We start from the raw sequence: 18,304 nt of genomic DNA, 5'->3' as shown, positions 1-18,304 counted from the left end.
CGAAATGCGTTATTGAACAAATAAAGTTCATTCATATTATTATCATATACTAGAGCGGTGCCCGTGGGGCTTCTACAGTGGTGCCCGTTGGGCACTGGCCTACTTGGAAGTGGAACGATGCAAGTTGGAAATGCATGCCCCACCCAGATATTATGTCTGTGTCCCTTTTACGCCCATATATGGAGTTCTTTGTCAGGCATGCCCAAATATGGAGTCTATGCAGACGTCAGAATGATGTCAGAACAGTTCTTTGTCAGGCATGCCCAAATATGGAGTCTGGACCGGGCAGAGGCCTTTTGTGGCCTTTTGTGTGTGTGCGTGTGTGTATGGAAGTCACTCTGTGTGACCTTTGACACCTGTCTTTCATTACCCCCGGAGTGAGAGTGCCGTTGCTAGGACATCAACTGTTCAAGTGTTTTTGGAGCAGCAACAGCTGCCCTGTCTCTGGAACTTACAGCGCGCATGTACGCACAGACGCACGCACGCACGCACGCACGCACGCACGCACGCACGCACGCACGCACGCACGCACGCACGCACGCACGCACGCACGCACGCACGCACGCACGCATCTGTTTCCCTCTCCGTTTCCCTCTCTTTCCCTTCGCTCTCATTCCTCGCCTGTGAGGGATCCTACATACGGCGTCTCCTTTTCCTGTTAATTCAATCTAGCTGATTTCGCACAAACCATCTCCAAGACTGCATCTCGTCTCTTTCCCTCTGCAGTCGAGACAAGGGATCAAGCGCGACGTGTGTGTGTGTGTGTCTGTGTGTGTGTGTGTGTGTGTGTGTGTGTGTGCGTGTGTGCGTGTGTGTGTGCGTGCGTGCGTGCGTGCGTGCGTGCGTGCGTGCGTGCGTGCGTGCGTGCGTGCGTGCGTGCGTCACGTGCGTCACGTGCGTGCACGAAACACAGGATGTGGTGGGGTACTGTATGCTGGCTAAGACAGCGCTCAGTACCAGATCCAGTCATGACTCTGAGGCTGAGGCTGAGTACTGCACAGTGTTTTTGGAGTAGGATCTAAGAGGGGATATGGACTGCTTTCGGCTTCACAAGAACAGGGTATGTATTGTATGCAGCTTAAGCAGGAAAGTGGACTGCACTGTAGGCCGTTTCATAGAAGAGTTGTTTACCATGCCATGTGTTACGTTACTTTGCTAGCTTGTGTAGTTCAACACTTGTTTGGTTATTCTTAGGACTGGGCATCTGTTTGGTGCTGTTTACTAGGATGAAGTTGAAAAGCGATTTAAAATGAATAAGGGAATGGCGTCCCCTTGCAATTTTATTTCTATAACGACAATGGGCAATCTGTTGTCTCTAGTGCTTTCTTTACTGTGACAGCTGAGAGGGAGTTAAGGAAACACACACGCAGGATTTGATCCAAGGCCAACAAGGGCACATGTGGTCTGAAGACCGGCGGAATCGCAAAGCTCGCCATTATTTGTCAGCCCGTGGCAAACAGCAGATGTCACGGGTCACGGCTGGTTATTTAGATGTCATGTCAACAATATTGATTTGAACTTGCTTCTGAACAATATCCCTTTCACTTGCATTCTAACGATAAAGGAGACAGGAGATACTGTAAAATGAATAATAAGATAAATGATTTTCATGTCTGGCTGTCATTCACAGCCGATATCCCTTACGGGATTATTCAGACACAATTTAAAGAACAAAGTATTTCCTGTGCCAACATGCTGACACCAAAATAATAAACCAAACAAATGAATATCACACTACATGATTCTGATGAAGAATAAGAGTATTCACTATTGAGTTGCATGTACAAGGTATACAGAATATTTTTTTATACTTAGACAAGGTGATAAAGATATAAAATACAAAGAACGCTTAGGAGTAAGAACGTACTGTAAGTGTAAACACTGAAGCTGTTTATATTTTTTATTTCTTTCACGTTCACACGTGGTTGGTTATTACTCTCTGGTGTAGCAGCACTGTAGCTGTTAATGATTAGAGATTTTACTGGACACTGTGAAATGTGTCACACGTTACCTTCACTATACAAGCTGGGTGTTCTGTTAAAGGGGAATAGTGACATGAGTGTGAATAAACACTAGAGTTGCTTGGTCTGTAAAAGCTTCGACTTGTCTGATTTCTCTCTGAAGTCTCTTGGAGTGTGCCGTTGCCATGTTTTCCATGGAACCATTCTGTGGTCTTCCTATGTGGTTCATGGAAATAGTAAAATAAAGTGAGGACTGTGGATGGCGTTAAAAGTAGTGCTACAAAATGGGATTTCTGCATCAAATGAAGTGTGAGAGTACTAGTAAAACAGAAAAAGTCAAATAAAAAGGAATCAAGTGACAATGTTTAGTAAAAAGGGAACAGGAGGTCTGCATCTAATTAAACCTTGGTATGGCGCACTTAAACAAAATAGGATTTCTGTGTTAAATTAAAGTTTTATTGTCTGCTTGTGTGACTTTGTGTTGTGCAGAATACAGTAAAACGAATGGGGAGACTTTCATGGTTTTGCTGAGTCGGTGAGCTGGCGCCATCATTCGCTTCAAATGTTACAAGATTAAGATAATGGTTCTACCGTCCGTCTTCAATGTGGTTTACCCTGTTTGAATTAGTTTGATTAGTTTAGTTGGTAAAATAATCCAGTTGAGAAAGGTTCAGACTCATACACTCAGTGTAACACGAGGTTGTACTGTACTAGCCTACTAAAACAAAGCCAAACACAAGAGAGTGCTTGCTGTATCACATTTAATGTCATCTCATCCTGTCTCATCCCATCCAATCTGATTTTATTTCTAATCTAATCACATCTCATTCCAGATCTGATCTCAATTTATGTGCTCTCATCTGGTGGTTTTACTGTTCCTCGTGGTACTATATAGGCACTGAGTGTTGGCATGTTCCCAAGTAACACTGAAAGAGAATAGGGGGGCTGGGGAGGCCAGTTCTAGGGGTTCCCCCTCCATTATGTGATTTAGTCATGTCTGGCAGTGTTTGGCATGGCAGCATGCTCATCAGCAGCTGTTCATTCACCCCTCCGGCTACACACACACACACGTGTGTGTGTGTGTGTGTGTGTGTGTGTGTGTGTGTGTGTGTGTGTGTGTGTGTGTGTGCGCGTGCGTGCGTGCGTGCGCGCGCGCGTGCGTGCGTGCGTGCGTGCGTGCGTGCGTGCGTGCGTGCGTGCGTGCGTGCGTGCGTGTGTCCGTGTGCGCATGCGCGTGCGTGCGTGGACATGACCCTGTGTGGCTGAAAATGTGTGAACCTCTGATGGACTGGCTGTCACTTGTCATTTTCCTGTTTGTCCCAGAAGCCTGCTCCCAGCCTCCCAACAGCTGGTCTCTGGCACTCACACCCACACTTGCACGCACGCATAATACAGTAGATGGCCGCCGCTACGATACACACAGCTATATACATACCAACTGACCATGCTGGCTAGCCGGATGGTTGGCTTAGACCAGTTGTTGGCTTACTATGGATAGCCATGTGTCTGATTAGTTGGCTTCAGGCGTAAGCTGCCTGGCTAGGTGGCATACTGGCTAACTAACTGGCTGTTAGCCTGACTGGCTTGCGGGTGCTGTTACATATGCCAGGGCCTTATCTCAGCTCCACACATGACTTAAGAGTGTTAACCCATTAAAACCGTGAAAGAACCTGTGTCATTTTAGATTTTAACCACTTGAACCATTATTTTAATTTGGTTATTCAGAAATAGCAGATATACAAGCTCATGGTTCATCACTTCGTGAGCTGTTAGCTCTGCCATTTAAAAAACAATTGGGTATATATTGTATTGTGTTTAAACTCAAATCTTTGCTTTTGGGAGTCTCTGGAACACAATATTTTGAGATGAGGGTCAAATGCACATCATTTTGGGGGTCCTTTGAAAACAACAAAAGTTTTCGAGAAAACTTTTAGGATTTATAAGGCACTTGTAGAATCAGCCTCAAGGTCTTAATGCGTTAACTGGAAGGATGCTTGTCAGCCAACAGCTCAGAACAGCCAAGTCTTACCCTCAAGCATATCGGTATCAGAGTAACTTTAGTTGTTGCGACTGTAGGTCGCAGATTACTATGAAAACCTGTCAGTCCGTCAGTCAGTCGGTCACACCACCATACTGTATATGGTCACGCCTCGTGACATGTCACGCCACCATAAATGACTGTGTCTATATATGAAGATCACGACAGACCTCATCAAACCCTGGATATCCATGGAGAAGACTGGATCCTAGATCTATTCTGCATATATGGAGCCGGCCAGCAACTCTACATCTGACCTCAAATCTCAAACCCTTAGATCTCCATATATGGAGCTGACTTGTTCTGACATTCCATATATGTTGATCCCTCCCCACCCGTCCTTCCTCTTCGATGTCTTCCTTTTGACTGATCCCTGTTCATTCAAACTAGCTCTAGACGGGCTTGCCCCAAAGTTATAAGTGCAGCCGCGTCCGGCAGCCGGAAAAAACTTTAGTTCTCAACAGGCCCGAAAATTAAGGCCTGGCCATACCTGGAGCCTCATCAAACCCTGTACATTCAAGACACTGCCCCCGCTGCCACCCTTAGATCTCCATATATGGAGCAGACCTTTTTTTGTTTTCAATATATTTTTATTGATGCTCTGAGATTTCACAACTGTTCAATCACAATTCAATGTATATAGAACCACACATTTTTCCTTTTTCAACATAGCATAGGAAAACAACAAGAAATGCACAGACAAAAAACAAACAAACACAAAAAAAAAGACAAAACGAGTACACCACGTGTCTTGACATGATTACATTACAGGTCACCAGAGTCTTTGTTATTCACTACCGTTCAATAAGGTACATTGAAGCACAGTCTAGAAGGGTCCACTGTATCTAAGACTGGTTCCCATACCTTTGTGAACCCTTCCATGTTATCACGGAGGAGATAAGTCAGTTTCTCCAGAGGAACCACAGTCATTACCTCCTTGTACCAATCATCCAGTGTAGGAACGTCTCTATGAATCCAAAGCTTGAGTATAGTCTTCCTCGCTATGTATAAGAGTATTCCAACCAATTTGGCGTTGTGTCTGGTCCTTGCACTGGATACCTTAGCTGCTAGTAGAGCAGACCTGTTCTGACATTCCATATGTTGATCTGACCTCATCAAACCATGTACACTCAAGACACACATATATGGCCAGTACAGAATTCATTCCATTGAGGTACATGCATGTTGAGATATCACAACAACATAACATAATACTGAAACCAGATATAATCATTAGGGAAGGTGTATGCATGTATACTGTGTACTATATGTAAACTCTTTATTTCCATTTTCCAGCCATTCAGTTGCAAAAAATATATTGAAAATAATTTGGGGACCTTAAGTCGACAGGACATATGACTATGTAGGCCTACTGTACCTCTGTGATTGTCCATACATTCCTAGCATCAAGAGGCTAGCAGTCTTTAATTGTGGTGAATAACCTTGAGCAAGACACAGAACCCCTTACTGCTCCTGATGAGTAGGTTGGCGCCTTACATGGTTGCCTATACACTGTATGGGGCAATGTGAAAGCACATTGTAAAGCACTTTGGATAAAGCCACTATACGTACAGTATAGAAATGCAGGCCATTTACCATTGACAATGGCTAGGCCTCCATTGCTTTCTTTATCTCCTAAAGTGCACGTTCTGGTGTGGTGGATGCTGTATCTAAATTGAATGTTGGCCAAACTGTTGAGGATTAGTGTCAAAACGAAAGGGGAAAGCCCAAAGCCTCTCCTTTGTAATCTGTTTAAAATAACAATGGGAGGCACCACTGAGAAACTGTATTTGATTCCATAGAATAAAAAGCTCTGTGGGCTACCTGCTATCTCTCACCTAGCGAGTGCCTGCAGAAAAGAAAGGCAATGCGTTTTTCACAGTCCTCTGGTCCGCTCCTCTCGTCACAGTCCTCTGGTCCGCTCCTCTCGTCCAAAACAACAACAAAAAGCTCAGTATAAAGACTGGGAAAAGATGAGGAGAAGCACCAGAAGTCTCTTCTGAGGTAAACCCAAAGTGGAGTAGAAAGCCCCCTGGATGGGGATGAAGAGATGGATAGAGAACTAGAACAGAGCAGTGAAGGGGAGAGAGAAGAAGGGATGGACAGAGATACAAAGAGATTGGTAAGAATTTACGCCCTAGGCATTTAGGCCCCAGACATTGTGTCTGTGTGTGTGTGTGTGTGTGTGTGTGTGTGTGCGTGCGTGCGTGCGTGCGTGCGTGCGTGCGTGCGTGCGTGCGTGCGTGCGTGCGTGCGTGCGTGCAGGAACAATCTCCTTCTAAAAACACGACTGTGTGGCTCCAGGGGAGGAGACGTTCCGAGGGGATTTGGGCAAATAGTCAGGCCTTTTGATGTCCAGCAAGTCAAGCAAAGCATCCCCACCCACTAGCCCCCCACCGCCCCCTAATCCACCACCCAACCCTCCACCCTATCTCACCAGCCCTGGAACAGGGCCAAAACAGTTTAGTCTGTGTGATGTAATTATATCTGTGCATGTGTGGTCAAGTTATAGTATGTGCGTGCGTGCGTGCGTGCGTGCGTGCGTGCGTGCGTGCGTGCGTGCGTGCGTGCGTGCGTGCGTGCGTGCGTGCGTAAATATCAGTAGTCAATGACATTAATGAGGGGAAAAGAAAAACAACCGCTTACTTTATACAAACAGACGCACGCACTCACAGTACACACGCACACACCAACACACATTACTCATATCCTTGCACCCGAGCACGCAGCCTCACTCCACCCAACAACACACTAACAGCCTAAATGCCCATGCCCATCCCCAGAGAGAGAGAGAGAGAGAGAGAGAGAGAGAGAGAGAGACAGACTTAGTGGCTTACTGCTCAGTAAATGGGGACAGACTGCCTGCTTTAACTCATCTCTAGTCGTCTGTTAGCTGTAAGAAGATTTGGCCGAGGCAGAGGCTGCCAAATCATGCTGGTGAGTGTCAATGAAGCCTATTCACTCTGCCAGCAGGGGAGGCATGAGGTGTGTGTGGGTGTGTAAGTGTAAACAGGCAAATCCTGAGCGTGTGTGTGTGTGTGTGTGACTGTGTGTGTGTGTGTGTGTGTGTGTGTGTGCGCTCGCGTGTGCGTGTGTGTGCGCGTGCGTGTGTGTGTGCATATGTGCATACAGTATGTGTGTGTCCATTTCTATGCTTGTCTGTAGCAAATGCTCACGCCTGTCTATTATATTTGCTGTTGGTATTATGCACATTCTGTATATCTAGTGAACCCAGAGCAGTTGGTTGCTCCTCCAGTGTGTCTCTCTATACCCACTGTGCCAGACCAGGCTGTGTGTCTCTCTATACCCACTGTGCCAGACCAGGCTGTGTGTCTCTCTATACCCACTGTGCCAGACCAGGCTGTGTGTCTCTCTATACCCACTGTGCCAGACCAGGCTGTGTGTCTCTCTATACCCACTGTGCCAGACCAGGCTGTGTGCTCCTCCAGTGTGTCTCTCTATACCCACTGTGCCAGACCAGGCTGTGTGTCTCTCTATACCCACTGTGCCAGACCAGGCTGTGTGCTCCTCCAGTGTGTCTCTCTATACCCACTGTGCCAGACCAGGCTGTGTGTCTCTCTATACCCACTGTGCCAGACCAGGCTGTGTGCTCACCGTGTTCCGCCCGGCGGAGCTCCATGGATGGCTGGCCAAAATGCCACCACCCTGTGGGCCGCTACAGTACAGTGGCACTGCCATGTCTAGGGAGCACATCACGCTGTAACAAGCTGCTGCAAAATAGTTCCATGAGCTTTGTGTCTCTGCACTGGGATGATCTCTGTAAATACAATGGACGAAAGCCGCTTTGTGGTGCGTGCGTGCGTGCGTGCGTGCGTGCGTGCGTGCGTGCGTGCGTGTATATGATTCTCTTCATTATGTTTGCAAAAGCATGTGTGTCTGTACTTGTAGGCTTGCCAGAATGTGTAATTCCATCTTTGTGTGTGCATGCTTGAGAGAATCCATACTATTGTCTTGTATGTTGCTTGAATTGTGTGTGTGTGTGTGTGTGTGTGTGTGTGTGTGTGTGTGTGTGTGTGTGTGTGTGTGTGTGTGTGTGTGTGTGTGTGTGTGTGTGTGTGTGTGTGTGTGTGTGTGTGTGTGTGTGTGTGTGTTTCTCTATTCATGTGCATTTTCATGTGCACAGCATCTCTTTACAGGCGTTCTAGCTTCATTCCTCTGGCCCCTGCCTCTCTTGCAAAACACACATGGTTAGCTTCATCCATCAATCCTTCAACCATCAATGGCCGCACTGTGCTGCGTGTATAAGCAAGCTGCTTTAGCTGCTGCCGCTGTTTGCTTCCGATGAGGCCATCCATTCAGCCGACCGATAAACTGAACGACTATTAGGGAGTGAGGGGAGGAAACATTGATCCCTGGTTGACAAGAGTGGTCAGTACAACACTGAAGTCATCAATTATTTGATGGCTTCAGAGTCACACGGCAGTCTAGCCAAGTTGTTGTGGTTTGTTAACCTGTGTGGTTTGATATTAGCAATTCAGGATTGTGTGTGTGTGTGTGTGTGTGTGTGTGTGTGTGTGTGTGTGTGTGTGTGTGTGTGTGTGTGTGTGCGTGTGCGTGTGCGTGTGCGCGTGTGTGCGCGTGTGCGTGTGTGTGTGTGTGCGTGTGTGCGTGTTCGCGCGTGTGTGTGTGTGTTTGTGTGTGAGTGTGCGTGATCCCAGAGGGTTGCGTTCCAGGGACGCCCAGCAGAGGCAGGCAGGGCACAGGAAGAGGAAGTCCTCAGTATAAACACACAGTCAGGGCTTTGAACCAGACGGCTCCGGCATTCCCTCTACTATAGGCAGGAACTGCCCTCGGCTCCTGGTCCTATTGCATCTCTGACATGATGAAGATGAATACATATACCTATTCCCTGTCTGTCTGTCTGTCTGTATGTCTGTCTGTCTGTCTGTCTGCCTGCCTGCCTGCCTGCCTGCCTGCCTGCCTGCCTGCCTGCCTGCCTGTCTGTCTGTCTGTCTGTCTGTCTGTCTGTCTGTCTGTCGGTCTGTCTGTCTGCATGTCTCTACATTCCTACCTACCTACAGTATCTATCTGTTTGCCTGAGCCCTGTGTGCTCTAATGGTGAGAAGAGAGGACATGTACTGTAGGCCTGGCTGGCTTGAAAGAAACCCCCTCTGGCTCTCTGTTATAGTGTCATTTCTCATCTGTTTTCCCAACACTTTCCCCTGCGGTCTGCTTGTTGGGTTCAGATTGTTGCTAACTGCCGACGCTATAGTAGCTGAAGTACAGGACCTCACAGCAGCCACAGGCAGCTTTGCTTAGTTCCTTTGGCACTACACCAACCCACACTGTACCACCTCATCTAATCCCCTTTACTGTTCCTCTCACCTGTCCTTGGAGACATGGACTCCTATTTCTCTGCTCATGTAATGTTTGTGCTCTAGAGAGTGAAGGTTATTCAACAGCCCATGCTTCTTGCAAGCCGCCAAGAATCATGCTTGCATCTTAAAGGAATACTTGACCTGTAAGGGTTCATTATTTCACTTTCAGAGTTTCAGAGTTTGGCTATTTGAAAATAGAAAATATACAAGATTACGTACAATGTATCGCAGCACACGCTTTTGAATTTTTAATGCTGAAAACAAAAAGTAAAAGATATGACAGGCCCGGAATACTGTTGGCAGGGATGGATCTCACTGTGTAGTCAAAGCAGGTGTATTTGGCCCTGGCTCTCGTTTCATCGCTGCGTGTTTGGGCCCAGAGGTGCTCACTAGACCCGACAGCCAGCCAACCCCCAGCTGGGCCAGTGCCACAGGTTGAACCAGCAGGGAGAGAGAGCTCTGTGATCTCTGCTTCAGTGAGCCAAGGTTAGGAAGCCGCAGGGGAAGAGAAGCAACTTGGCACAGTCACTCCTTCTCTCTATCTCTCTCCCTCTCTCTATGGCCTTTTTTCATGCAGTGTACCTTCTACCTTGTACATGCAACTGTGTGTGTGTGTGTGTGTGTGTGTGTGTGTGTGTGTGTGTGTGTGTGTGTGTGTGTGTGTGTGTGTGTGTGTGTGTGTGTGTGTGTGTGTGTGTGTGTGTGTGTATTACCCTCTCACCCTCTGTGTGTGTTGTCCCTCTCTGCTTGACAGGCGAACAGCGACCCTGTGTTTCTGACGGGGGTGACCTTCCCTCCAGAGTACCCTGCCAACCCAGAGACGCTAGTCAAGCTAACAGTCTATGATGTGAAGGACAAGAGCCGCGACTCGGTGAGTAAATTTAAGCTGGTGCGGCTGTGTGTGTGTGTGTGTGTGTGTGTGTGTGTGTGTGTGTGTGTGTGTGTGTGTGTGTGTGTGTGCGTGGGTGTGTGTGTGTGTGTGTGTGTGTGTGTGTGTGTGTGTGTGTGTGTGGGTGTGTGTGTGTGTGTGTGTGTGTGTGTGTGTGTGTGTGTGTGTGTGTGTGTGTGTGTGTGTGTGTGTGTGTGTGTGTGTGTGTGTGTGTGTGTGTGCGTGTGCGTGCGTGCGTGTGCATGACTTTGCGTGGGAGACAGAGAGTGAAAGAGGGGTGTGTGTATATTATGCAGTATATTAGGGACAAAGCGATGGATAGAATGAAAGAGAGACAGGGAGAGAGACAAATGGTCGACGAGAATGTGATGGTGATGATGAAGATAACGCTGACATGTCGAGCGCTTGAAGTTCACATATCTGCTCCTCGGTTCTGAGTCCGCTATTTGCATGTCACGTGACGTGCCGTTTTGACCGAGGCAATTGAAAGGAGCAGCAGCGAAGAGGGCACTGCGGCACGGTCTCATCATCCGCTCTTATTTACGCCCGCTGGATTCCGAGCTGCTCACATGTGGGGTGGTGAATTTACAACACATGTGATGTCTCCGTAATTACCGCTCCACCCCCAGTCACTCACAGGCCTACTGTAACCGTTGGAGTGGTACAGGCTTCAGTACGCATCTGGTGGGAGCGGTCATGGAGAAGCAAACATAAATGGCTTGTGTATTTTTCTGCTGTACATACTGTACTGCTCGTACATTTTCAGTCACATGCCCTAGCCTGTTTTGCTCGTGTGTCTGTAAAGTCATGCCGTAGTAGTACCTCGGTTCACTATAGACGCCATGTGCTGTAGTAGCAGAAGTTGGCATCACGCTGTGCTGGAGAGGAAATCTTGCACTTATGTACAGTGTATTGTATATTGATGAACTCAATGCCTTTTTAATTGGACACACGCAGAGACGTTGGTCTGCCTATGTTTGCTTCTGTTGTATTGGCAGTGTGTGCATGCGTGCGTGTGTGCGTGTCTCTCTCTCTCTCTCTCTGTCTCTCTGTGTAAGTGTTATAGCATTAATTAACTTCAATTCCAATACTGTTTGGCTGCTTATTATTATAGCCAGCAGCTCTTTGAGTTCAGTCACCACATCAAACCAGATCACGCAGTCCGCAGTGATGTTCTGGTCAGCTTGGGATCACAGCAGGCCTTGATCTCGAGGAGCCGCAATATTAATGCTAAAGTACATTTGTACGAGAAGAATCAACACTGCAATAGAGAGTATGCGCATGCTTAAAGTGAATGGCACATCGAGTGGCAAATCGAGTGGCAAAGCAACAGGAAAAGTGAGTTTATAACGTTGTTTAATGTTGTTTAATGCAATCAGATAGGACTTTTCTGTTTGGTGTATGGGCTGTCAAGACCAGAAAGTAGTTTTTTGCCACTCATTAGGCATTCCTGCATAACTTCCGGGTTTGATGATGATGTCACGCGCATACCCTCTATAGCCTAACTTTAGCTGCTCTCTGCCGACCAGAGTGGTTGGGTCGTGTTAAAAAATTGATTCTGTGCATGGGCAAGTTGAAGCCATGTCACAGAGGCCAGTCAATTGAATTTTATAAAATGTTGGCCATGTCTATAAAGTCAAATATTGAAAATAAGTCCCACGATTTTCGTAACCCATTTTTGGGGATAGCCTGCATGGAACTCAGCGCATGCTTCCTTCAATGCATGAGGAGTGAGCAGGCCGCTTATCACCTGACAGGGGGGTGTTTCCCCGGTTGGAAGTAGCACGTAACCTGAGTCCGCCAGATGGTTGCAGTATTGAGTACACAAGTGGATTGTGAACTTGTGAACTCAATACTGCCACCATCTGGTGGAGTCAGGTTACGTAGCGTGTGGTAGGAACACGTTATTCCAACCACTTCCTTTCCCCTCCATCAGGCGCCCCGGCTGGCCAGGGGGAGGCACCAGGATTACTGCATGTTTTTGGAGGGTACCTACTGTACTACCTAACCTACCCTATAGGGCAGGGGTTCTCAACCCGTGGGTCGCGACCCCTCGGGGGGTCGCCAAATTATTTTAGGGGGTCCCCAAATTATTTAAAAAAAAAAGAAAAAAAAAAGATTTAGTTTTTTTTTTTTTTTTCACGATTTTTCAAAAATAGCAGACCTACAAGCTCATAGCGCGCCACTCGGTGGCGCGCTATGAGCTTGTAGATCTGCTATTTTTAAATAGCTAAATTATAACAATGCTTAAAACACCAAAAGGGGTTCCCGCCCAAAATGGTTTAAGGTTATTGTTGCAGTCAATTTATATTGGGGGTCGGGAGGGGGCGGGGCGGGGGTCCAGAGACATTGCCAAAGCATTTCCGGGGGTCCCCGGCCAAAAACGTTGAGAACCCCTGCTATAGGGGACACGGGGAGAACATGAAAACTTAGCCTAGTATTTTTAGTGTTTTACATTTCAGTAGGTTTAATGCTTCTTCAGACTCAGACAGAGCAGTGGTTCTCAAGGGGAAAGAAACTACTGCTTCTGTTTAAGCAGGTACTGTATAATAATAGACATTATTTATAGAGAATTTATCAAAAGGGTTTGAAGAAATCAATTCAAATTAAACAGAATAAAAAAAAACATGTGTATAAAATGTGTGAAACAAATACATGAAAATAATTAAACTAACATTTCTAAGTTTGAATTAAGGCCTTTTAATAAAAGTACATGTTAAGACTTGAGGTTAGCCCTTACACGTACGTTGCATCGCCAATTCCAACAATGTCAGAGTCATTTAGTGTCGGGGGCTTTGTCTACCCGTATTGGCATGTCCATATATGGGCATATTGGCTGGATCGGCGGACTCCCTTGAGTCTTTGCTGATGCGCAAGCAGAGTCTGAAGTCGCTCGGTCCCATTATGCACAATCACACCATCTTACCATACTGTATATGGGCGGCCCTGCAAGACCCGGATATATTTATACTTACTTTGTACTACTTACTTTGTACTTTGTACTACTAGGACTTTGCAGACGAAATTATGTAAAAAAAAAAGTTAAAAATTGTTAGTCCAGAGATTTTTAAGTTGTGTGAATTTCTGCCTCTGTGGGGGGTATTTGTATTCAAATATCATGACCAATGGCATTGCAACTTGACTAAACAATGAACATCAATGATGATGTTTAGGTGAAAAAAGATAATGATAATAATAATAGATTCAAATTCAACTACCGGATGTGATGTTGGATGTGACACTACAGTATCGGCAGTCCTGTAGGTCCTGGGGAACCCAGCTATAGTACACAGTAATAGTTCAATTACATTAAATCAACACTGAGGATTGTACTGTCTCATCTATGGCTGCATTTCTGTTCTAATTGCCTTAATTTTAATTTAATTTAAATGTAATTAGTCTCGAGGACTGGAGGTGAAAACAGCTTGTAGGCCTACTTGGCTGCGGCAGCTCAGCTTTTAGTCAGTCAGTCTGTTGGTCCAAAATGATCAAACGCAAACTGAAGGCTCATCGCATATCATCATTCATTGTATTGTAAAACCAACAGCACCGCGTCCCAATCAACAGCCAAAGTTGCGACTGCGAGCCACAATAACCAGGTCATAACAAGGTCACAGTCAACAGTATACAAACTCATTTTGTTGACATGAGTTCGGATTAACAAGTCATTCCATATCAACACTTTATTCATTTAGAAGAAGACCTTTTGAAAGACTCAAACATAACTCTTTGTGGGAATTGTGGGATGTGATTGTCTGTTGCTTAGTCACTGTTTTCTCTCTCTCTCTCTCTCTCTCTCTCTCTCTCTCTCTCTCTCTCTCTCTCTCTCTCTCTCTCTCTCTCTCTCTCTCTCTCTCTCTGGGCATGGGCCAGTTTCCAGTCTTCTTCACTCAACACTCTGTTCAAGAGCACAGACAGACAGACAGACAGACAGACAGACAGACAGACAGACAGACAGACAGACAGACAGACAGACAGACAGACAGACAGACAGACAGACAGACAGACAGACATGGGTGGGCCGCAGCTTCTGTATGCCTTCCAGACGGTTCACTCCTTTATCTCTTTAGCATTCTTTGTTTGTTTGCATGTCGTTCGTTCGTTCTTTCTCTCTCAAAGGCGAGTAGCTCTTCGATGTGTTCCATGGCCATGCTCAGCAGGGCCCAGCGGGCTTGTCTGAGTCTCATTAGAGAGTGTTTAAGTGACACAGGGTGTGACCCTGAACATGCGCTGACACAATGCATCAGCCCCCTGACACTTAAGTGGCCAATAGGAACCACTCAACCAAAGCCCTTGCATTTTTTGGGGAAGAACATGAGGGCAATTTGGTGTCTGTCTGTTTTTGCAAATCAGCTGTCAAAGTTTTAGTATTTTAGACCTTATTAAAGTTGAGCAAGTGTGTGTGTGTGTGTGTGTGTGTGTGTGTGTGTGTGTGTGTGTGTGTGTGTGTGTGTGTGTGTGTGTGTGTGTGTGTGTGTGTGTGTGTGTGTGCACACGTGCGTGCGTGTGTGTGTGTGTGTGTGTGATCTGTCTATGCTTCTAGCCGTCAAAAGCTGAATAGAAGATCTCTGCAATCCACCAAAAACACTTTCTTTCTTTGTGTGTGTCTGTCTGATGTAACACACATGGGTTTGGTAAGTGGTGTGGAAATGAAGAGAGGAGAATGTGTGTGTGTGTGTGTGTGTGTGTGTGTGTGTGTGTGTGTGTGTGTGTGTGTGTGTGTGTGTGTGTGTGTGTGTGTGTGTGTGTGTGTGTGTGTGTGTGTGTGTGTGTGTGTGTGTGTGTGTGTGTGTGTGTGTGCGTGCGTGCGTGCGTGCGTGCGTGCGTGCGTGCGTGCGTGCGTGCGTGCGTGCGTGCGTGCGTGCGTGCGTGCGTGCGTGCGTGCGTGCGTGCGTGCGTGCGTGCGTGCGTGCGTGCGTGCGTGCGTGCGTGCGTGCGTGCGTGCGTGCGTGCGTGCGTGGTGGGAGGGTTAGATGGAGTGAGGGTTTATAGTTGAGTGATTTAACATTCGCACAGGAGCAGAGAATTTCATACTAGGATGATTTCCCTTTGCCTGGGGCTTGGCAGTCAGATATTCAGAGAGGACGTGTGCAGTGTGGTCATGAATACTTGAGAAGAAGAAGAGATGGATGGATGGAGCAGAGAGAGAGAGAGAGAGAGAGAGAGAGAGAGAGAGAGAGAGAGAGAGAGAGTGGTGGAGACCAACCGATGTCAAATGTTTGGGTCTGATGCCGATCCAGCAGATTTTGGAGAGTTCTAGTCTAGACCAACGTTCACCAATGTTTTTACCAATATTTCAATAAATAATTTTAAATACATTTTAACTTACATTTGATGAAAGTTTCTTTTTGAGATCATGTAGGCCTAACGTATTGGCAAACAAATAAAAAATGAAGATAAGTAACATTTTGATAGATTTAAATTAAACTTCAATATATTCTTAAAATAATTATACAATAAGCAAGCACAATGAACTTAAATGTGAGCTTGTAGATTTTATGTTTCGGCCAAACGTATACTGTACACCAGGGGTTCTCAAAGTTTTTGGCCGGGGACCCCCGGAAATGCTTTGGCAATGTCTCGGGACCCCCGCCCCGCCCCCTCCCGACCCCCAATATAAATTGACTGCTACAATAACCTTAAACCATTTTGGGCGGGAACCCCTTTTGGTGTTTTAAGCATTGTTATAATTTAGCTATTGAAAGCAGATCTACAAGCTCATAGCGCGCCACCGAGTGGCGCGCTACGAGCTTGTAGGTCTGCTATTTTTGAAAAATCGTGAAAAAAAGGGGAAAAAAAGAAAATAATTTGGGGACCCCCCAAACTAATTTGGCGACCCCCCGAGGGGTCGCGACCCACGGGTTGAGAACCCCTGCTGTACACTACAGTCTGGCTTTACTATATGTTATACCAAACGTATACTGTACAGTCTGGCTTTACTATATGTTATACCAAACGTATACTGTACAGTCTGGCTTTACTATATGTTCTCAAAACCAGAATGAGGGGCTGTATAAATGTCTCTCTTTCTCTGTCCTATCTTGCTTTCATCTTCTCTGTAATCTCTCCTTTTTTCTCACAAAGACTTGGTCTTGTCCGTCTTTTCATTTTTACACACCATTATAATGTTGCCCCTCCTATAAGCTATTAGCGTAGATTTAGATAAACCAATTGGACCCTTATGGCTCCATTTGGTTCCATTTGTGTTACAGACCTTTTATGGTCATTCAGGGCTAACTCTTTGTGTTTCTGGTAATATTGTGGAAAAATTGAATTTTGACAAAATGTCCACCACAAGCCACCATGGTGATGACCCCTGCTCCCTGCTCATGTGTAATTTCTCTGTCCACCCTTCTCCCTTTCTTGCTTCTCTTCTTACTGCTTCATCTCTCTCTCTCTCTCTCTCTCTCTCTCTCTCTCTCTCTCTCTCTCTCTCTCTCTCTCTCTGGGGAGCAAGTGATCAGCCGCAGTGATGACAGGTTAGCTTCACCTCATCACCACTGCCTCACCCATGGCTCTCATAGATTGTCCATTCAGCTTTCCTTTTCATCATTCACTTATCGGCAAGTAGGCTATTCTGGAGATCTCTGCTTTATTTAAAAAATAATAAAATAAGAACTTATTGGGAGAACTTTGGTTCCCTATAATTCAAGGCTATTTTGAGGGTGAGAGCTTGATAGTTTGTTGCACTTTCATTGTGGAAGCCATGTCTGTGTAATGGCTTAAAAATCTTTCCCTATAATCTTTCACTTTATTTCCAGGTTTCTAAGTACTGTATCCGCAGTGAAATGTTTGTGGCATACTCCGATAGTATAGACGTAATGCTAAAAAATTACAATTCTAAGTAGTAATATGTAATCAGGTTTGAGCAGGTTATTGTGACAGATTTGTAAAGTGGGTAAAATGGTTTTGCAAAAGATCCCATCGTCATCTGCAGTTTTTTGATGAAAGAGAGAATTGACAAGGGAAATGGTGCAGATATAGCAAATACGGAGGAAAGTATTATATGAGCAGAGTAAAATACTATAGTGTCAAGCACCAAACAATGTGTCCTATATATTTTGGATTTTATTTTATAGTTCGATGTAGGTATGTGTATGTGTGTATCTGTGCCCTTTGTTTCGCAACATGTCTGAGCTGAGCTGTCTGTGTCTGTTTCTGTTTTGTCTTAAAATATCATAAAATATCATTATAAAATGTAAAAATCAATACAAACTAGAAAAAGTGCCCTTCCGGGCACAGGTCTCCACCAGGAGGATAGGAGTGTGTGTGATGTTTGGCAAAATGTTTAGGAGTGATATAAACATGTTTGTTTGTTTTTTGCAACAATTTTCTTCATTTTGTTGAGGAAATGCAGAGCCAGATCACTCATAGCATCTCTGAGGATAGAATTCTGGATGAGCAGGACATGTGCAGCATTTTGTACAAAACGGGCCACTCCTGAAGACTTTGGAAGGCAATCTTAGCCAATCAGTGTAGAATCTGAGAAATCAAACAGACTCGTCTTGATCACATGACTACAGAGATCATGTATACCGATTTGCATGAGATTTGGATGAAATCTTTGCGACTAATATAAACAATGTGTTTTGCAGAAATCGGCCTCATGGTGGCGCTATAACCGGCAGATGTGGAGGGATGCAGGGAAAATGTTTTTCCATGGCCTCTAGGGAGTGCGCATACAAAGTTGTACACAGATCGATGCAGTTATAGGTAAAAACCGGAATTTCCCTGTTATAGCGCCACCATGAGGCTGGTTTGGAAAATAAATTGTGTCATGTGGTCCTCAGCCTAGTGGAAATGTGCGTGTATAATTTCACGGAAATTGCACACTGTGTTTGTGATTTGTGGCATTTTGTTCGAAACGGACCAATCATGTGAGCTTTGGAAGCGAATCTTAGCCAATCAGGAAGGAAGATGGGAAATGGTGCAGATCCGTGTTGATCACATGACTATGGAGATAGTGTATACCGAATTGTGTGATGTATGGATAAAATGTGTACGAGTAATCTACAGAAATGTGTTTTGCCTAAATCGGCCTCATGGTGGCGCTATAACAGGCCGTTGAGGAATATTT

The 18,304-nt window shown here is 45.7% G+C and overlaps 1 protein-coding gene across 2 annotated transcripts in view; it reads left to right on the top strand.

The window, feature by feature from the left end:
* Window positions 1–994: 994 nt before the first annotated feature.
* inpp4b (inositol polyphosphate-4-phosphatase type II B) overlaps window positions 995–18,304 on the top strand; it is a gene marked incomplete at its 3' end in the record, with an annotated part of 210,789 nt that continues 193,479 nt past the window's right edge. For both annotated transcript variants that reach the window (XM_079499419.1, XM_079499418.1), the window contains exons 1-2: window positions 995–1,060; window positions 10,093–10,209. In XM_079499419.1, the coding sequence (XP_079355545.1) occupies window positions 1,031–1,060; window positions 10,093–10,209 (147 nt within the window). In that variant the 5' untranslated portion in view covers window positions 995–1,030. The remainder of the gene's footprint in view (window positions 1,061–10,092; window positions 10,210–18,304) is intronic.

This window comes from Electrona antarctica (genome assembly GCF_951216825.1).
Source record: "Electrona antarctica genome assembly, chromosome: 4".
Classification (NCBI taxonomy): Eukaryota; Metazoa; Chordata; class Actinopteri; order Myctophiformes; family Myctophidae; genus Electrona; species Electrona antarctica.
This window is presented reverse-complemented; position numbering and strand designations above follow the sequence as displayed.